This window comes from Balaenoptera ricei, chromosome 10, assembly GCF_028023285.1.
Source record: "Balaenoptera ricei isolate mBalRic1 chromosome 10, mBalRic1.hap2, whole genome shotgun sequence".
Lineage (NCBI taxonomy): Eukaryota > Metazoa > Chordata > Mammalia > Artiodactyla > Balaenopteridae > Balaenoptera > Balaenoptera ricei.
The window spans coordinates 19,517,808-19,539,299 of record NC_082648.1 but is presented as its reverse complement, the minus strand read 5'-3'; the positions used below and the strand labels follow the sequence as shown (position 1 = coordinate 19,539,299).

Below are 21,492 nucleotides of genomic sequence, written 5' to 3'. Positions count from 1 at the left end.
CCTCCTTGAATTTAAGAAATGATGATAGAATTCTCAATTATAAATGGAGTACCTTTACATTTTGAAACATAATTAACAGCTTCTGAGGAAACTTATCATCATGGATAGAGAAACATGTATAACTGTATACATTTGTCAAAATATTTTTGTTTTGTTTGAGCAACTCCAGTCAAGTGGAACATAGAATTGAAAGAAAATGTAAAGGGCCTTTAATTCAACATATCATCTGATGTTGAATTGCCAGGCAAGCAGTCATATGGCCAATACTTGAAAACCTCTGGGGAAGTGAAATTTTTTGCATCCTAAGACAGCCCACTCAATGGAGAGACAACTCTTTTATATAACTCTTCCTTCAGTGGTTCGTTATCTTTCACTTGATAACTTACAACCATTGGTCAATATTCTGTCTCTTTACTACATATGGCCAAATCCTCTCTTTTTCACAAAGAACAGGTCTTGATTCTTTTTAAACTTGGAGGTTCTTAAGAAATTTAAAGACAGAGATTGTTGATCTCCTCTTCAACTCTCTCTTGCAAGGTCCTGTGCAATTTCTCCATGAAGACAACAAGGATATTGACAGGAACATAACCCAAAGCTGAGTTAAGTCCAAAACATTATGGCCATGGTCTGCATTCCAGTTTTTGTAGAAAAAGAAACTAGACCATTACAACATAGTTTTTCTTAATGAATCCATACTAGCTTCTTGTTGTATCACATCCTGTACTAAGTGCCCTTAACTAATCCTATAACAATCAGCTCTGTCTTTTCTGGAACATACATTAAGTGCTCAGGTTATTGTTCCACAAATTCTCTTTATTCGTGAAAAATCACTATTAGTTATTTATGTACAAGTCCTAATATTTCTCCCACTTTAAAATCAGTTCTTTAAAAATCATAAATAGGGATTCATCAATTTTATCCACAAGTCATTTTACTATCTTAGAAATGTATTCATCCAGATTAAGACTTGAATTCATAGAAGCTGTGTGTTTCCTTCAAAACAATTCTATCTTCAGCTTCGTAATACTTCTTAAGAAAACTTGATCTGCCAATACAGTTCATTTTGACCAGATTGCCTGATGAAACTAAGTTTCTATGAAATTTAGCAAGAATTATACTTCAAGAAACATTTCATGAAGCTGGCTACCAAAGTTCACAAAAGGAAATTAGATTGTGGAAACAAAAGTATGGGTTCTAATTTATTATTTTCTCCACTAGGGGTATCTCTGAATTTAGAAGGGGAAAAAAATCAGGATTAGATAAGGCTTTTTTTGTAGTTGACTAAACCATAAGACATTTATGGACCTTTCCAACCCCTTAGCTCATATATCCATATGATTCTATGATGGAGAAAATGAATGGAAAAATATTCCTAAGGGATACTAGATTTCAGAGTACCAAAGTGTCTGAGAAATTCACATTTGACCAGAATAAAATTAGTAAAAGATTTCTTCAGATTGCATTTTTGTTGGTGTTGGAGGGAAATATGTGTGTGTATGTGTGTGTGTATTTGTACATAATTTATTGTAAAGCTTTTACAACAAAGCTTTCTTTCCCATTTGTGTAGTTAGATTATGTGGGTGGATGCTTATTTTTTAGAAAATGGTGATCTCAGTAAGCAAGGGTGAAACCAAGAGATTGAAGGGGATCTCAGACACATGCATTGTTTTTTATGTTTTACTTAAGCTGATGAAAAAATTCTCCAACTGATAAATCGTTATGACATTATAAATAATCTTTCATCTTCCTTGGTGGTCTGCGAGGGTCACATAATTGGAGGGTTAAAAACCTTTTTTTGTTTCTTTTTTCTTCCTGTGTCATTAGTATAGAAGGAGATCATAAAAAAGGTCAGCCAGAAGGGGTTTAACTGTTACTGAGTCAACATTTGACAGTCACACTCTATTCTGTCATTTCATGCATGTGCTTTTTTATGAGTTTTATAGCTTTGTGAGCTTTATTTCAGGGATGTCCATTATGATAGCTGATCCACAGCCCATCTCTTTCTTTGTGTATGTGTGTCTGATGGTGAGCAAAGCTTGTCATTTATATAAATCCCAATTTCAAGGAGTAATAGAGGAACCATCTACTCATGCAGTTTAGGCTTAGGTAACTAAGGAAATATCTACTTCCTCTAGAGTACAGTTTGTGTGGTTTTTTTGTTTTGACTGCTCTATGAAATATCAACAAACGATGTGCCTTTGAGCCTTTACAAGCACAGTGAGTTTTTAGTTGTTTTTTTATATAGTTGAAGTAATGGAATAGGAGAACTTTTCAATTTAAATATGTACTAGACTTACTTATATTATGGGGCTATAAACCATCATGCCTGAGAATCAAATGGAAAATAAAAAAGATTAAATATATTGTCAGGGATGATACACAAGAGGAAAGAAAAAATCCCAACAACTTTTAGAGTTGTTACAAACATTCTCCTTTTTAATGCATATTTGCCCACTACTCTGGCTGTAGACAATAAAGGATCAAAACCACAGCAGGATACTTAATACTCATATTGAAATAACTATTCCTGTAATTCTTATATTTTAGGAAGAATCTTTATCGCTTCCATTTCCCCTATTTACTTTTTCCCTAATATTAAAAGCATATCTTTTTCATTTTTTAAACTAATGAGAATCTGTCATATATTACAGCACCATTTTACAAATTAGGATTCTGAAACTCAGGGAGGTTAATTGATTTGTCTAAAGTAGTATAGCTAATATATATGGCAGAGTTTGGTTAAAATGTCATGTTCCTGATCCCAAAGCCATTATTTTCTATATGGGTTATTTTCTCTATTTTCAAATATGTTCTTTTCCCACTGATCTCTATAGCCTTTTGCCATTCAGAACGTTGTTTGCTTAGAAAACACTGATCTTTACTGACCACTTCTAATCAGCTAATTACCCACATCTCTTTAGATATTTCTTGGCTCTCCTTGTTGATTCCCGCCATAGTCTGGTGTCATGTGCAAACAATACACGTGCTGTTTTCCATTATGCAAGTCATTGGATAAGCCACAGAGCCCAAAACCAGCTGCCAAATTCCCTAAGTGAATATTAACACATTAATAATAGTTATTTGAATGTTGAGTTTTAGAGTTATTCATTTGACCCCAAGAAACTATATTGTCTAAAACTTTCTTTTCTTCTGTAGATCAGATACAATTCACTTGAATGTTTCTTCAAGTCATCATAGGATCAGAAAATTTTTCAAGTTAAGACAAACTTTACCTTAAGTTTCTTCTTGATCTTAGTAAACCTACAGAGTTGTATAAGGTTTGATTAGCCAGATAGGACTCATCTTTCCAAAGGAATTCTAGTTGTTATCCAATAGCTAGTTTTCATCCAGTAGAAAGCATACAGGTCGTCTTGTTTGGTCCTTATTTGTAAATCCTCAGGACTCTTTCATTTTGACTACTTTGTAGTAATTAATGTGTTTGCACCCTGTACTCTGATCTTCCTCAGAGCAGTTCAGAATTTTGGCCAGTATTTCTTTAAGGGTGTTTTTTGTTTGTTTGTTTGTTTTATTTCTAATAGGAAAAAAGTAGAAGAGAGAAAGATGAATGAATCTTATAAGTTTCAGGGCAGTGTTTGGGTAGTATTGAGAAGGCAGAAAAGTATAAGTGCTATACTGGATTTATGTTCAAGAACACTGGTCTTAGACTGGGGGCATGTGGTGGTCTTTTTCTGTAAAAATTCTTGACTAATGTGCTGTTTATCAGAACCAGTTGGAACTAAGAGTATAAGTTTGGTAAAAATTATCGCCTCTGCCCATCAACATATTTTTCTATTTCCATAAACTCAGTTTCTTTGGTGTTTCTTATTTCCAGCATCTTCCCATTTACCACCTCCCTACCTGACATTTACTGCCCTCATTTTGTTTCAGCGGTCTCTATTTAGAAAGGATTAATTTAATTATAAGAACTTTGAGAATCACCTTTTTTCAGTAATATTCACACATTTGAAAAGAGGCTTTGGAAAGGGAAATGTTTAACCCAGGGTGCAGAATTAGAAACGGTTGTGTTTTAGATATGACTGTGCATAGCTGGACTTTTTGCAAAGGGGATGGCCAGGAACGGACGGGATTAGAAGTAGTAGGGTGAAAGGAATCTTCCCAGTGTACCAGCATTTGTGCTTTATTACATTTGGTTGATTCTCCTCCTATATTCCTGAATAGATTGAATTTAAACTTATGAAGCCTATTCTTAAATCCAACTCATTCTTTTGGTAGTTCAGTATATTATCTAGAATCCTATTCACACATAGATTTATATCTACCTGTGTACATAAGAACTAAATATGAACTTTTACAATGGGATCAATTTTCATATGGAATTGTATAGCTAATTATTTACTATATAACCACTGTATTATATATATATATATATATATATATATATATATATATATATATATATACACACCATATACTTACCATATAACCATTTGGGTTTTATGATACACCCCTTACCTCAATTCCTCTGTCTTCTGAATTTATTGTCAGCCAGAGTTTCTAAATTGTGGCAATGTTACCATTTTGATTTACATGCTACTGTAAGGTGTTTTAATTAAAAGCACACCACACCTTCTTCAAGTCCTCCAATCACTTCTCATTTACCCTGTTCACATGACTGAGAATTAGCTTAAATGACTATGTGAAAGGTCACAAAAGAAGTGCAGCTTACTGTGTTTACTTCCACTGTCTCCTACTGACATCCTCTTAAGAAGTATCATAAATTCCACTTTGGGGTAACTAATTGAATCATTTTATTATACTCTGTGCTTTAGAGGTAGATGGTTAGAGGTTACTTATTGTAAAAACTACTTGTGACTTTCCAGCTCATCCTTTGCTAATTTTAGCTACTTGGTAAGATGGTGCAAGATGCATACAGCTGAATGCAGAATCTTCAGAGTCACTTAACATTTCATTCTTTTTCTACTCCGACTGCCTTCATTTTGCTGTTTCTTCTTGAAAGACTTTCCTTCAAAATGGAAAACTCTCTAGAAACTATGTAGCATTATTGCCCTATACACTTTTTTTTTTAAATTTTATTTATTTATTTATTTGTTTGTTTATTTATGGCTGTGTTTGGTCTTCGTTTCTGTGCGAGGGCTTTCTCTAGTTGTGGCAAGCGGGGGCCACTCTTCATCGCGGTGCGCGGGCCTCTCACTATTGTGGCCTCTCTTGTTGCAGAGCACAGGCTCCAGACGCGCAGGCTCAGTAATTGTGGCTCATGGGCCTAGCCGCTCCACGGCACGTGGGATCTTCCCAGACCAGGGCTCAAACCCGTGTCCCCTGCATTAGCAGGCAGATTCTCAACCCCTGCGCCACCAGGGAAGCCCGCCCTATACACTTTTAAATCAAAACCTGACAGGTGATCCATGCCCAGTACATTCCCCAAAGATAGTACAGTAAAGTCTTCATTGACCCGGGGACTCTCAGATTATGTTGATGGAATGTGGTTTTTTCTTTAATGTAACTGTCTTCTATTTTAACAGCTACATTTACTATAAAGACAGTCTGTTAAGCTGATGTCCTTGGTGCTCCTGGGCTCAGCTGAATATATACAGCAGACTCTCTCAGCAAAAGAAATGTAGAACATGTAAAGCAGATGAAAATACCAGTTTCATACACAAAACAAAATTGGGTGAGGTTCTACATTTTTAAATATATCATTTATTTCAACTTTAGTACTATATGATCTTATAGAACTAAAGTTGGTATAAACTATTTTGTTTCCAGTTTCTCTACTGTATTTTATACTGATTGACAATTTAAAATATTTTTTCTATTAAATCGTATATCAGACTTTGATGAAGAGACATGGATTCCAAGGCCACCAAATTAAGAGAATTTTTCATCTAGTATGTATAGTTGTAATACTGTCAGAGATTTTGTAGAGATAAAGTATATACTGTATGAAGAATTTCAGTACCCTGTTGGCTCTTGTTGGGAACGTTAGTTGGGTCCTTTACCTGTAATACAATTATCTTAAATAGTTGATTATTTTCTGTGAACTTTTTATTGTGTCAGTAGCTGTTCCGCAGTGTATGTGATTCATTTGTGTAACTCATGACTGTGTTCCTCAGAAAATGAGGTGCATAATTACAAAGAAACATGAGCAAATTTTATGAAATCCAATAGGTGCTTTTCTTAAAGCTGCTTTGGAACCACATCATCCTCAGCGCAATGATGGAAAGTTCTAGAGAGAGTTGTAAACCTTTTATTGTATGCTTTTCTGTTCTTAAAATCACCCAATTACTTAATTTGGAAATAGTTTAAAATCTCATGTGGTGTAGATTAAGCATTATATTTTTCTTGAAAATAATTTACTTTGTAATGCCATGTTCTCCATGAATTCAAATCATGCACTGCATGCTTTCAAATGACTTGATGTCTTTGCAGATCTAATTTTGGTATATTTGTATCTCAAATAATTCTCCAACTCAATATTTTGGCTTAGCAATCCAAATCAAATCGTGGTCCAAGTAGCAGGCACTCACACTGAATGTACAGAGACTTGACAAGCAATTAACAATGAATATTGAAACGTCTTCATTACCCTTGCATGAGGAATGCAGATGGCATTTAGGGAGATGGCAACCCGAGGGCACTACTGTGAATTATGTTTCAATCATTTGGTCACCTGACTACTGGAAGACTTTCTCTGGGCCTCATGCCACTTCTATACTTTTCCTGTCTAGCTAAAAATAAAGCAGGAATTCCAAATGTTGTAAAACAGGTTGCTTCCATGAAATTTCTATGCACATTTTGTGATTTGAGAAGGTTATCTCCAAGGATCCCAGCATCCATCCTTTAGGCTTAGCAAACCCAAATGCCAAGGCTATATAGGGGATTCTACGAATCAGAGTTCCTTCAAAAATCCTGCTGGTCATTGGCTTCAATTACCTCAGTATAACGTGGTGAATGTGCAAAGGTGAATAAATCAGCATCTCATCCCTTCCAGAAGCTAAAGCATTATATATAGCCCAAGGAAAAAAATGTCCTTGAATAATTATAATTTCCAGATTGAGATCTCATTATAAATTTCTTTTTTAAAGGAAAAAACAACACTGGAGAGTCTGACTCAGCAACTGGCAGTTAAACAGAATGAAGAAGGAAAATTTAGCCATGCCATGATGGATTTCAATATGAGTGGAGATTCTGATGGTTTGTGAAATTTTTCGTATGTATTCCAGTAGTGTGCAGAAGTGTCTGTTTAATACCAATTAAAACTACTAAAAACTATACAAGATAGCCACCTCCTACCTGATCATTACAGTAGAGTTCACATGTACTGAGTGGTTCCCACGTGCCAAATGCTCTGCTGAGTGCTATGCGTAAATCATCTCATTACTCCCCAGCACAACCTGTGAGATAAGAACTCTTACAGATACAGAGATTGGCCCTTAGGAATTTTGAGTCATATTTTCCAAGACTACAGGGCTATAAGCGCCAAAGGCAGGTCTTGGATTCAAGATGGCATGATTCTAAAGCAAATGCTCTCAATCATCATCTACCCTGTCTCTCACTTCCCTATTTCTTACACCTGAAACAAACTTTTCAAAAATTTTTTTCTATAAGCTCATTTTGAAGTTTTCATTTGTCAAACCCTGACCAGAATACATGGCTCAGAGGACATTTTCAGGTTAGTTTCTTGCATTTGGGACCCTTTCCCTCTTATACTATCTACCATTCTGTCAGGTGCCCTGCCTACCCTCTGTAACTCAACTAGAGCTCCAGCTGTGCGGCCTCATGCTTCCCTCACGTGCCTTGAGACTTCTGTTGTCTGCGTCATCTTTGAATGTTCTAAACATCCACAGGGACAACTAAATAAATTGATGCTCTAATTCTAATAGCACAGCAAAGAGGGAAAAAGAAGAAAGTGCTTTTCCTCTTACACTGAGCCCCAACTGGGAACCTCTCTCCAGTGTCAGGTGACATACATGCATTTCAAGAGCATGGTCCTCAACTTTGTTACTATGGCAGAAGCTCCCTGCATACAGAAAAGACTGAACCAGGGCAAACCAGTGAGCAGCCAAGGGACTAGCCAAACTTGAGCATTTAACCAGATAATTCTATCGAGACCAAATTTTATTGAATTTCATATCTGAGAAAAGTCTGTGTTTTTCTAGCCTATTGTATCCAGACGTTTCCTTCTCTTTTCTGCTTTGCTTGGCTAAGATAAACCTGGCCTAAGTACATACAAAGAGCTTTTTTAGCTTTGATGAAGTCACATAATGTTCATTTTATTGCTTATGTTGCTGTAAGGTGTAAGAACAAGAAAAAGCAGATGTGCAAATGATCATTTGCTAGCTACAAACCCATTTTAGGAAGATGTCACCATATATTAGCACTCATTTTTGTCAATAAAAAGACAATTACTTGTAATAACACATTTCATAAATTTTAAGTTGTATCAGCATGATAAAATATACCCACTGTAATCAGCATTAAAACATCAAAATTGTTGTTGCTGTTATTTGTTATATTCAGTCATGCTTATATGCAAAATATTTTCCAATCTTCATCACACCAAAGAGCATATTATGAAAGAGAAATAATGAGAAATTCCAAATAAGCTGTGTTTTTTGTTTGCTGCTATAGAGGTCTTCAAGTCTGGGTAATTTTGGTTGATTCCTATTCCTTCAAATTAAGAAAGGAAAAGGAGTATGAAGGAAGAAAAGAAGAGCAGTGCTCTAGAACACCCCAAAATATTTGAAATTTTTACATGCTAACAATATATCTCTTTCATCTTTTGTAATGATAACCCTGGAGAACATAGTGCCAGAGTTATATGTTTTGCTTCTCCTTATTTTCTTTGCCTGAATTCAAGTATCTCTGGAAACAGTTTAATCTGCTGAAGCCATTCTACAAAGTCAGATAAAGCCTAGAGGAGTGCCTGAAGCTCCCCAAGGTTCCAGTGTGACACTTGGTCGTGTTTTATCATCCTGAGTCTTGCTGTTTGGAATGTAATTATCAATGGATCTCTTTGGATAACTTAGATGTTAGTGGGAAAATTCAGGGAAATGAACATATTTTTTTTCACCTTAAATATGTGACTGTAGACTTTGTAAGAAACCATAGAATGTAACTATTCGTTTGTTCTTTTCCTACCATTTTCAAATATCTTTTGGGAACCAGACTATCATTGCTGCATCAGCATATTTCATGCATGTATTAGCATATAATTTCAAAGAAAAGCCAAACACATTATAGGAGATATCTATGTTGTATTTTAACCTTAAACATTTATTTAGCAGTGTTTTTAACATAGCCTCAGAGAGAGAAAAAGGGCATGAGTATGCTGTGTTCTGTCAGCCTTCAGGTAGCAGAGACACATCCTTACCTGTAGTCATCCATTCTGCTGAACAGTTTGGTGTTACACAATTTTGTGAGCTTTTTGACCTATCTAATATTTCTACAGTACCGGCATGCCTGTTGACCTAACCCAACTATTCTCTTTCCAATTTGTATCAAAGATCACATATTCAAGTTTCTTGTGTGCTCTTGAAAGTAAATGGTGAAACAGTCCGTAATCCATTGAAAGAAAAGAAAAATATATTAGAAATGGACTTAAAAATAGAAATACAACATTTGACACCACGAGGCTTATCACAGAAACTTCATAAACAAGCATCTGGCTCAAGAATTAGAAGTACCATTATTAGATGTGCTTTTGATTTTCAGATATTTTAATAGACTGAAAAACAATAATGTAAGGAAGGGAATTGCCATAAGTTTTAACACTAACGTGAAGCAATGTTCCCTGTTTTTAGGAAGTGCTGGAGTCTCAGAATCAAGAATTTATAGAGAATCCAGGGGGCGTGGTAGCAATGAACCCCACATAAAGCGTCCAATGAATGCCTTCATGGTGTGGGCTAAAGATGAACGAAGGAAAATCCTTCAAGCCTTTCCTGACATGCACAATTCCAACATCAGCAAGATACTGGGTAAGAAAAGTATTAAGGGTTAAGTGATGTATGAAATACAGGTACAGTTTTGTTTTCTGCATTTGTTGAAAGAGACTGGATTTGGAAGCCAGGCAGCTCATGTTTTCTACTTATCTAAAAATTAGGTACACCATACTGAGCCTTTTCTTCTGACCATGAAGCATTCCACATTTATCAAGAAATTGTGCCCAAATTCTGATTTAGATGTGTGTTCCTACACTAGTTGTTGTAATATTCCTCTTCTTCAAAAATTTAAAATATTTGTATTAAGACTAGGAAAAAAAGCTCTTTTCACACAAGCCACTCAGTATCGGTATTGACCTTATTTGTTCTTTTCCTTTGTAAACACTATAGAATTCGTCACGTCGTGGGGGTGAGGGTGGAGGTGGAGATGATGTCTGTTCTAATACTATAATTGAAAATCAGTTTAGATTGTCAGGACACAAGAAGACGTTTGGGTGCGCATTTTTTAATTTTTACTTTTAGTATCCTTACGCGTATTTTCAGTATCATTTAAAAAGGGACTTTTCCTGCTATTGCAGCTTTCAGCTTAACAGATGACAAAAGTACATATTTACCCAACATACATAGACACTGAAGCACACAGCAAAGATGGTTGAGAGGAAAGAGTACTGATTATAAAGAGACCTATTATACACCAATTTAAGTCCCAGAAAGAAGGAAGGGAAGATGCCATTTCTTTGGTGCTGTTCTCTTGACATCATCGTCATCATCAGTGTCATCCTCACCATCATCTTTACCTTCAAGAGCATGGTGTCCAGGTTCTTGACAACCTAAGCAAATTTTTATTTTCTCTGACTTCTAAGAGCTAAATAATAAAAAAATTAGAAGAAGAACGCTTAACTCTATCAGCACATTTTGTCTTTGACGAATAAGTAACAAAATTTGTTGAAGTTATTAAAGCTTTGTTAAAATCCATAGTGCACTGGAATTACACGTAGCTAATGTAGTGTGCCTTTTGATTCTTTACATTAAGGAACCGATCATCTGAAGGTGGTTACTAAACATGTACATGCGTTTTTATGATCCCGTATTTTCAACAATGGTAATAGGGCGCCTCCCAGTCCACAGTGTACATTTGTAATGAAACAAAAACAAACAAAAACCGTTAGCTACTTAAACTTGTGTCTCAATTTTCATCTAAATGATATTGCGCTCTTTAGATGAAGGTTATCTCAAAAGATATGAACATGTGAAGCTTTATGTGTACATAGAAAGCATGAATATTTATGCATAAATATGTATGAATATTTATGTATAAATATATATCCAAATATAATAAAAAACTGAAACTGATCAAAAGAAAATGCATATTTTTTGCATCTCTACCATCTCTGATCTATTTTTCTTTTTTATGACAACATTCTGCCTTCCATATGAATTTTTCATTTAAAAAAAAATACCGTATCTGTTTCATTTGGAAAAACTCTAGAAAAGAATAAAATACTTGATGTAAGCTTATTTCATATTTTAATATATCAGTTATTATCAAATTAGAAATCCCCAAATGTCAAAAAAACACTAAAAACTAAGATTGTTTAAACTGTCTTTATATCATTCATTTATGTGTCTGAATACTAAAAAAATAATAATCACTGATTAAAACTTTACTCTAAGTATGAGAGAAATACCAGTTTTGATGACGTGAAATATTTTAGGAAATAGAGCAAAAGCCTTCATGGGAAAGAGATGACTGGCTAAAAGAATTCCTTTCTGGTTTGAAGGAGAGAATATTAGAATGACTATATGATTATATCATAATAGGCTGCATGAAAGAGAATGCTACCTGACTTAAGATTTTTCAATGAAATTATATTAATTAAAGATATAGCAGGAAAAAAAACCCACCGAGGTGTCTTGGGCCTCAATATTTAGTCATAGCTTCAAATAAATAAGTGATCTTCAGATATCCACAAGATCATTCTAAATGGCTCATTTCATATAAAAGTACAAAGAAAGCTTGATGTTTTCCCTTTTACTGATTGTTTTGGATAACAGCCTCCGACAGCATGCTGCTAATTCATTCTGCTTAAAACAGGCGCTTGAGCTGGGTTGACATTTTACGTAGTCTCTGGAGATCCTAGTTGACATTTTAAAGGGCTTCTAAGCATTTTATAATACCCTAAAATCTGGTTTTAATAAGCCATTCTGCTGAAATTGTTAACATAAGGAATCACCTTTTACCGTTTGGCGCTAGATCAGGGGACGGGGGACATCTTTTTCTGATTAGGTATACAGTAGTTAGAGTAAAATGTGCAAACTCATTACAGACCCCATGGAGATGACACTGTGGCCCAGCTCAAACTCTTCATTTTTATTGTGTTGCCAGATTTAGAAAGGAAAAGAGCACTTTCAAGACTGATTTTTTTTTTTTTCTCATTTTGAACATCAAATATTTTCGATTGAATCTTCTTTTTTGTCATCAGGAGGAATACCTGAATGTGCTTAATTCTCTTTTCATTGTTGAAGGCTCATCTTTTGAAAGCAGCAGGGAACTTTTACTCCCTGTACCTGGTCCAGGGTGAGCAGCCAGCCACACCCAAATCAAGGAGATGTTTTCATCTCTTTTGAAGGTATCTAAAATGCTGTCCTCCCATCCTCATCTGGTGTGTTTCAGGGGGTTACATTTGCAGCTACAAACAGTGGTTGGTGTACCTGCAAAGCCATTGAAACCAAAACCAAACTGTCATTTGGTTATCCCCATTCGAAAGCTATTATTAAAAAATGATAGCTGCCTTTGCCACCAAACTGAACCACTGTTCTGCTCGGTCATATAATGGAGTAGTTAGCTTAAGCATTAACTGGGTCAAATTGTCCCTTAATTCTTAAGTTTGAAAAGACATGTAGCAGTGATATGGCCATATTTTTCAATGTAGCTCAGAATTCAGTGATACTTCCAGAGAAATTATATTATCAAGTTTCAAAATATTTTGATTCCAGTTCATACCACAGTTAGAGGCCAACTTATTTGAGAATTTACACATCCTTTACTATCCTTTTTTTCTCTGCATTTTAGCCAGAACAACTTTAGGTTCCTCTACTCCCCCTTCCCACTACAAGGCCTTGACCATTCTATTCTTCCTCCATAGGCTACTCTTGTTTTTTCAATCCCTCTAGGAGTCATTTTTGCAGCGATGCCTTCCTGACCTACAGAAGATTGATCTCACCTCCTTATCATATGTTTTCATAGCTCCCTGTACTTTCCACAATTATAATTAAAATTATACATTTTGCAATTATGTATTTAATGTATTTCTTCTCAGCTGGAATATAAGCTCCAAGAAGATAGGAACCATAACAACTCACTGCTGCATATCTAGTGATGAATACAGCATCATGCACGTAGTAGGAAATCTAAACATAGCTCTTACATTCCAAGGCATGTTACTATGAGGCATAAACATTCCCCTTCCTTAGAGAAAAATATTCTTTTTTGAGCTAATAGAACATTTAGACTTAGGGAAGAATCTTTGGCAATTCCTATTCTAACTGAGAATGCTAGTTTCTTTGTTTTATTTGGTGGTAAACGTAGTTAGTGAATTTCAAGTCAACCATCCTTGATCCACTGTTCGATTTCTTTAATTATTCAGTAAGTTATTCTGATAACTTCACTTTTCCACTCCCTATTCTGAGGGTCAAAATTCTGGTATACATACTTATAAGAAACTCCACAAGAAGAATTGATCTAGTTCAATAGTATTATAGGTTTACTTGTGTTTATATTTGCACTGAGAACCACATAATGATTTTCAAGTGCCTCTAGAAAATAATGTTGAATAATAAAGAGTTTGAGGTTGTACCTACAAATGATACGGCCTGACCAGCTAACTAAATGTTGGACACTGTATTTAAATACAAGTTTGAGAAAGGAGTAGAAAAATAAACTCTTATTATTTGAACTGTAACCTGAGTTTCTGTTGTAAATATAATGAAATCATATTGGCTGTCTAGATTGGAAAAAATCTGTTTATAAATCTTTGTAACACCTACATGGATATACCCACCCAGGCAACATCTGTTCCAATAGGAAAGAATTCTAAGGGAAGAGATGTTGTCCCTTTCTCTGCATTCCTTTAATAAATATAACAGCCCATATTGAGGAATTCTGTACATTTGTAGGAAAGTACTATTCATTAGTGAGCTATTTGCATTTGAGATGTGGAGTTATGGTTGAGTAATGAATTCATTCAAAAGGTTTAAGATCTTGCTTAGATGACTTTGGAAGGCAGGTAAAGGCAGCAGGTGCCAGTACATATTTGCTAGGGATTTCCTAATTCCAGTTATTTTGGTCTTTGTGCATTTGGGTAGAGTTGAGCTGATTACTTGCAGATAAACATCTGCAAATAGATTTTTCTCACATTCTTAATAAAAAATAAACATTACTACTACTACTACTTCTATTACCACTGCACATAGCCATACTGATAGAATCAAAGCTTTAAATCACATCTATATTGAGAATAAGCATAAACTATTTTTAATTAAGCTTCCAATAGTTGTTTTTTTACAATTCTACTTGAATCCAAACCAAAATTAAAAGTGAAAAGAAAGGGAAAACCAATTTGGGCTAACATTACTAATGCATACTCTATCACAGGAAGTGACATTTTTATATATTATTGAAAGCGATTTATTAAGAGAAAAATACTACTGAACACATACTTATTATTGTAAGTTTTGATTTCTGCTAGATCCTATATAGTAGATGGGTGTAGGTATGTAAGGATACATGTTGTACCACAATTTCAATTCTGTCAAACCTAAGTTTGAGTCAGTGGTCCACAATTTAATAGTTGTGTGACCTTGGGTAAGTTACTTCATCTATTTGAACTTCAATTTTTTTACTTTAGAAATAGATATAAATGTTGTCTGCTTATGAGATTATGGTGAAAGGTAAAAATGAAACAACTTATGTAAAGGTTTTAGTACAGTATCTAGCACACAGTAGTTACCCAGTGCATGTTCATTAATGTATTTTTTATAATTAGAATTTTAATGAAATGAATTTTTACCTAATCACATAAGCATATTTAAACATTTGGGAGAGAATGAGAATTACACGTACCATACGTTAGAAACCTTTGTAGTAAGTAATGTACCCTGCATAACAATACTCAGTAACTAGATAATTACCCTCAGATTCAAAATATGTAATGCGTTTTTGCATAACTTTTCAGTTCACAGTTGAATTACATCATGGTCTAATGTAGAAATGAAAGATATTTCCATTAAATCATCTATGAGCTTTTAAGTACATAAGGCACAAGTTTGGCTAAATTGTTCATTCAAGCCAGAAGAAAACTATTGCTTAGTGTTTGTATCTCTGGGTGCACAGTCTTTGAGGACACTGCCACCAACACCTCTGTTCTTGTGGCATCTCACCTCTTGAGTCAGAGCTCACTAATCATAACCTTTTTATGTATTTCTGGGATTTGGCCAACATTTTGACTTTAGATTTTCGTGTTGTTCTCAGTTATACCTTTTTAGGCTCCTCAGCCGCTGTGCAAATGAGAATTGTGACTTTTTTTCCTCATAGGATCTCGCTGGAAAGCTATGACAAACCTAGAGAAACAGCCATATTATGAGGAGCAAGCCCGTCTCAGCAAGCAGCACCTGGAGAAGTACCCTGACTACAAATACAAGCCCAGGCCGAAGCGCACCTGCCTGGTGGATGGCAAAAAGCTGCGCATCGGGGAATACAAGGCAATCATGCGGAACAGGCGGCAGGAAATGCGGCAATACTTCAATGTTGGGTAAGGACCTTCCGGTCATTTTCCCATAGAGAACATTTCCTGTTACACTTAATGGGATGTGAGATGTATTTGTTCAGTTGAAAAGCAGCATTTTGAGAAAGCACCTGAGCACAGTGTATTTTCAGAGACTAAACTGTCCCCTTATAATCCTGAGAAAGAACACTTCATGTGAATTCACTCCAGGCTCCTAGAACAATGGCTCTGATGCGGGAGCTTTGTTAATAGCTGGTTTGAAAATAAAATATCTGAGAGTAAAGAATTTTGAAGTTTGCTATTAAAAACATAGAAGTCTTCCTGGTTCGTTTTCTTGCTGGTTTTCATTACTTCCAAGGCCTCACAGTGTAAATTCCACAGCAGCTAACAACTTAGCTGATATAATACAACATAAAAATGATTCCAAAAGAAAGACTTGTTTCTGAATATAGCAGAGTCTCTGGGCTCTCAAGGCACACGTGTGGCCTTACAAGATCACACAAAGTAGGGATTCTCTTCAGGGTAGAACAAGTTGTGAATGGGAAAGTTTCCTTCTGAATTAAGGATGCCTCTCTTAGTATGTCTTACCCTGCTTCCTATGGCAAAGGCCTGCAACCACATTGTTTCTGCAGAATTTTATCAAAAAGCACAGAAATAAAGTTGTTCATATCTGGAACAGTAAGTAAGATCCTGAGAGCTTCTTAGAATAATAAGTACTGTTCTGAAAATGGCCAGAGGATACTTTAAAAAAAAAAAAAAAAACTTTTCTAATCTGCCCTATCCCCTCCACTCCCCTGAAAGCATCTGCTTGCTTTGTCCAAAGGGTCTGTGACTTATATCCCAGTGCAGTACTCTTCTCCACACTGAGCACGAGACCCAACGCTCCTTGGGGAAACAGTAAACAGACGAATGAATGAAAGAAGGCATAAATGAACATCATCTATTAATCCCTTCGTACTCGGACCAGCTACAGAATATATCTGTGGAGCCCAGTGTAAAATGGAAATGCGGGGTCCCTGTTAAAAGGTTTTTAAGAATTTCAAGATTGTGACAACAGAACTTTAAACCAAGTGTAGGATGTTTCTAAGCCCTGGATCCTGTACAGCTGCGGAGGTGGTCCACCCATGAGGCCAGCCCTACTTCCTACCCCCACTGAAAACTATCTCAGGGATGAGGTGGACCATGTTCAGTTCTGGTGAGTTCTGGGCAGTAAAGTTTTATTTTGAGAGCTCTAAGACTTTAGGGTTTTTCCATTAAAATGGAATTATCTTTAGGTTTGATTCTTTTAAAAACTGTTTCGACTTGTTATAGTGAAGGAACAATGAACTCGGGGTCAGGGACTTGAGTTCTGCTTAATCTTTCTGTCCCTTAGTTTCTTTTCATAGAAAAGTAGCGATCACGTTAAGAATCAAGTGGGTAACACGTTCAAATGCCTTGTAATCTATAAAGCACTACATAGAAGTAAGGTATTGGGATCAAAGTAGGATACAGTTTTCAAAATGTGGGGCAACAGGGTGAAAATCACGACCTTCGAGTTGGACAACCTGAGCAAATTAATTATAGAGTAAGCAAGGCCTGCATCCAACTGGCCACTCACCCACGGTCTCTTTTTGGGAATTCCTCTCCAACAGGCAACAAGCACAGATCCCCATCGCCACTGCTGGTGTCGTGTACCCTGGAGCCATCGCCATGGCTGGAATGCCCTCCCCTCATCTGCCCTCGGAGCACTCAAGCGTGTCCAGCAGCCCGGAGCCTGGGATGCCTGTGATCCAGAGCACTTACGGCGTGAAAGGAGAGGAGCCACACATCAAAGAAGAGATCCAGGCTGAGGACATCAACGGAGAAATTTACGATGAGTACGAGGAGGAAGAGGATGATCCAGATGTAGACTATGGGAGTGACAGTGAAAACCACATTGCAGGACAAGCCAACTGATAAGGGTCAAAAGATTGTCGTGACCTTAGGACTTAAAGAAGCCCTAGCTGGTTCATCCTTACCAGTGGCCAAGCACATTAACTTTCTCATACACTGACTGTTACTTTAACTGTTAGTCTTAAATAGTTGGGACATCAGCTGACTAATAGACCTCAGCCTCAAAAGGCTTGGAAAGGAAATAAAAATACAACAAGCAAACAACAATATCAACAACAAGAGATTGAAATAAGCTATGGGTAAAATAATGCCAGTAATTCAGCTGCTACATCCAAGCACTGAAGTCTTACCCGTCAACTTTTTTTTTTAATAAACTTTATGGCTGTTTGTTCTACAATGTTCTAGAAATTCTCACTCAGGTACACAGTGCCAACAAGTGGCTTGTGAATGTGTTTTGTTGTTTTGTGCTACAGTTTTTAAAAAGAAATAAGTTTTGTTTTTTGGGGTTTCTGGGTTTTTTTTCCTTTTCTTTCTTTCCTTTCGTTGTTTTTGTTTTTATTCTTGTTTTTGTTTTCGGTAATGCACCTGACAGAAAAAAAAAAAAGAAAGATGAATTTCTCTTTACTTCTCTCCACCTTCTCCATCTCTATACTTTAAAGATGGGAGTCTGTGCATGGGGGGGAAGAGGGAAAAAGAGCCTGTTTTTAACTTCCTTGCTATCCACCACAAAATAAGCAATCATTTTCTTTAGAGGACTTTCTTATCTGTTGCACACCACACTACATCTTTGAGCAAGTGCCAAATTTGTACTGAAGTATTGACCCAGTTGATTTTTTCCCTTTCCTTTTTCCTGTTCCTTCTTAAATTAGGACAGTGTTATATCTTAGACAATCCCTTGAAAAACCTGAAATACCAGCAGCTGGTGAGATTTGACTTTTTTTTTTTAAATGGAAACTGTAGGTGCTGTTCTCAGGTGAAAAGAGAGAGAGAGAGACATAAGAAATTTAGAGAAAAAAATATTTTCTGATCTTGGATTTTTGTGTGTATGTATGTGTGTGATTATGGTACTAATTGGAATAATGTTGGACCATTGTGAGTTAAACCCACATCTGGGGATGAAATCCCACATCCTTCTAAGTGACTGGTCTGGAAGCAGCCTTGACCTTGACTTTGCACTTCAAATGACAACTTAACCAATATAGGGCTCAGAAATTATATTTTTAAACTTCGAATATGATTATTATTGGACGGATCAGGGGGCCCTGTGTAATAGAGGGGTGCGTGTATAACAGGGAAGCAAACTGTTCCCAGATGTTACTTCTCCCTGGTCAGATGGTTCCACTAACATTTCCTACCTAATGATTTCTGTTTGTTTTTCCTGTTGATAACTTCAAGCAAAACAATCATTGTTTCCCTTGAATATATTTGCCCGTATTCTAGAAATATAGAATTAGCTTATTTCTTCAACATTCCATCCTTTCCTGATCAGGAAATGGAACTGATGATTTTATAAGGTATTTTTCATCCCTCCATGAAATGAGGTGGAGGCCATTTGCATTTCAGAATTGTGGGCCATGTGAATTTCATGCCGTAAAAAGCAGGACTTGATTAAAAGTTGTCGCAGCCCAACAAGAGGGAGCCTGGCTTAGCCCAGCAACCCTTGCCACCGCTCTACTCTTGCTGTAGGATGAATCCACTGAAGTCCAATTTCTGATTCCAGCAGAGTGTGCGCATAGAGCAACAACTGATGGTGACGGGACTGCTTAGACTTTGCCAGCCAAGTGCCAAGGCAGTCGTAGGGCTTGTCCAAATACATGGGAAATCATTTAAACTGAATTAGTGTTGTTTGTGCTGAACCATCAGACAGTAACTACTCCAACCAGTAGCTTGGATGTGCTATGGTTTTCACTCCAGTCGTCATTTTCCTATCCCACCCTCCCCAAACCTGACCCTAAAGTTTGATTTTTACATATAAATAAGAAAAAAATCCTTTTTATTTTTCTCTCTCTCAAAAGACTTGCTCTGGGGTTTTGCTTGGAGGAGCTAATCATATCCTGCATGTCAGAGACTTTGCTTTGTTTGTTTTTCTGTTTGTTTTTGATGACTGTATTTTCATTTGAACTGCCTCTTTTTGCTAGTGTTGTAATAATGATGATGATGATGATAAAATAATAATAATAATAGTAATAATAATAATAATGGTCAGCTGTTCCCAGATTAGTAAGTTATGCATAATTTATTTCTCCCTTTCTATTTTATTCTCCTCTGATTTGGAAGTACAGCCAATAAGTTGTTAGATATTTAAAACAAATTTCCATCTCTAACATGTATGTATATATATGTATACATACATGTATATATATGCACACACACACACACAAACACATTCACTCACACAGTTTCATTTATCCTTCCATAAGTTTTCTCCTTTTTAAAAGTTTGGCCCCAACAAATGTCACATTCTGGTGTTTAATACCTACAAGTGAATTAATAGGAGGGTCGTATTCAATCTCAGTTAACTTAGGCTCTCATCACTCATTTTAGTTATTTAATTGCCACAGTCATCTACAGCCAATTGCTCTTTTGTTTTTGTTTGTTTTGTTTTTAAGCACTCTGGATAAAAAAATGGACACTTGTTTTTATATCGTTATTATGTACAATGTGAAAACAGATTTTTAAAAATTTGTTCTGTCTTTGTTAACAAATTCTTTCTGACTTATGTGGGTTCACCTCACGTTTGCTGGACACTTATTTTCCACCATGTTATAAAGATGCTTTGTTTTCATTTCATGACTTTGGGCTACAAGAATACTTTGTTTTAGCTCCAGGTAGATGCCACTGAGGGCATTCATGGCTGACACAAATTCTAACACACTTACCAGTGAATTGACAAAACACTTCTGTTTGGTCTTTTTGTTTGTTTTTTACTTGTTTTATTGGAAGGGGAAAATGAAATTGTTAATGGTGACCTTTAACAGCTGAAATTCAGAAGTTAATTTTATTTAGATTCATGTCAGAGAGACGAAACTGTACCTGGATTGAAACAAAAGCAAGTTCATAGCCTTGCATTATGTTCTCTTGTTCTGATGTCTGATTCACTGGGGGTCACAATTGTTTTGCCTTAATTTTCCCCAAAAGAAAACAAACAAAAAATCATATTAATGTTTAAAGTGCTTTGAAGTCATTTGATAAAAGGTGCTATGAATGGCAGCCTACTGGGTTAGCACATTGCCTTCTGGCATTTGATTGGTTTATCATTTTTGTAAAGGATCCTAAAACCTTGTATTCTTTTTCTGTGCCCCATGATGACCAAAAAAGATAAGGGAGAGGAAATGAGAGTAAGAAGATCAAACTCAAATGAACATAAAGTCTCCCTTCTCTCCCCTTCCCTACCTGCCTGTTCACATTTCACATTACTTGCTCTCTCTCTCTCTCACACACACACACACACACACACACACGCACAAACCACAGGCACACACGCTAACCCTAGTACTGAGGGATAATCTTGCCAGAATTCTGTTTTTTTATGGCTGTTGTAATCAGTTCTTCTAAAAACAGTCATGTTTTAATATGAATCTAAGAGCATCACTGGAGAAAATAGGTTAAAGTTCATATATAAGTTACGAAGAATTTGTCTGGTCACTACAATTGTATAAAATAACAAAACTGTTCTTCAGTCCACTTATACCTAAATTAGTTAAGTCGATTTTTAACATTTATTTGGCATCTACAGTTAAGAGTTAACCATGTATAAAATCCCTCCCAAAGAACATAATCATTATTGAAACCAAATCCTCTTATAAGGAACAAATATAAAAGAATTTCTTTGATGAAGTTATTTCATAGGTTTGATTTTGGAGTAGACTTTTTACCTTAATTCATTTAAAGAAAATTATCTTTAAATATTTTATGGT

The 21,492-nt window shown here is 35.9% G+C and overlaps 1 protein-coding gene across 12 annotated transcripts in view; it reads left to right on the top strand.

Moving 5' to 3' along the window:
- The window catches only part of SOX5 (SRY-box transcription factor 5), a 995,182-nt gene extending 975,366 nt beyond the window's left edge, over positions 1-19,816 (top strand). For all 12 annotated transcript variants that reach the window (XM_059935452.1, XM_059935454.1, XM_059935450.1 and 9 more), the window contains 4 exons: positions 7,065-7,173; positions 9,783-9,956; positions 15,514-15,730; positions 17,335-19,816. In XM_059935452.1, coding sequence (XP_059791435.1) covers positions 7,065-7,173; positions 9,783-9,956; positions 15,514-15,730; positions 17,335-17,638 — 804 coding nt within the window. In that variant the 3' untranslated portion in view covers positions 17,639-19,816. The remainder of the gene's footprint in view (positions 1-7,064; positions 7,174-9,782; positions 9,957-15,513; positions 15,731-17,334) is intronic.
- Positions 19,817-21,492: the final 1,676 nt, after the last annotated feature.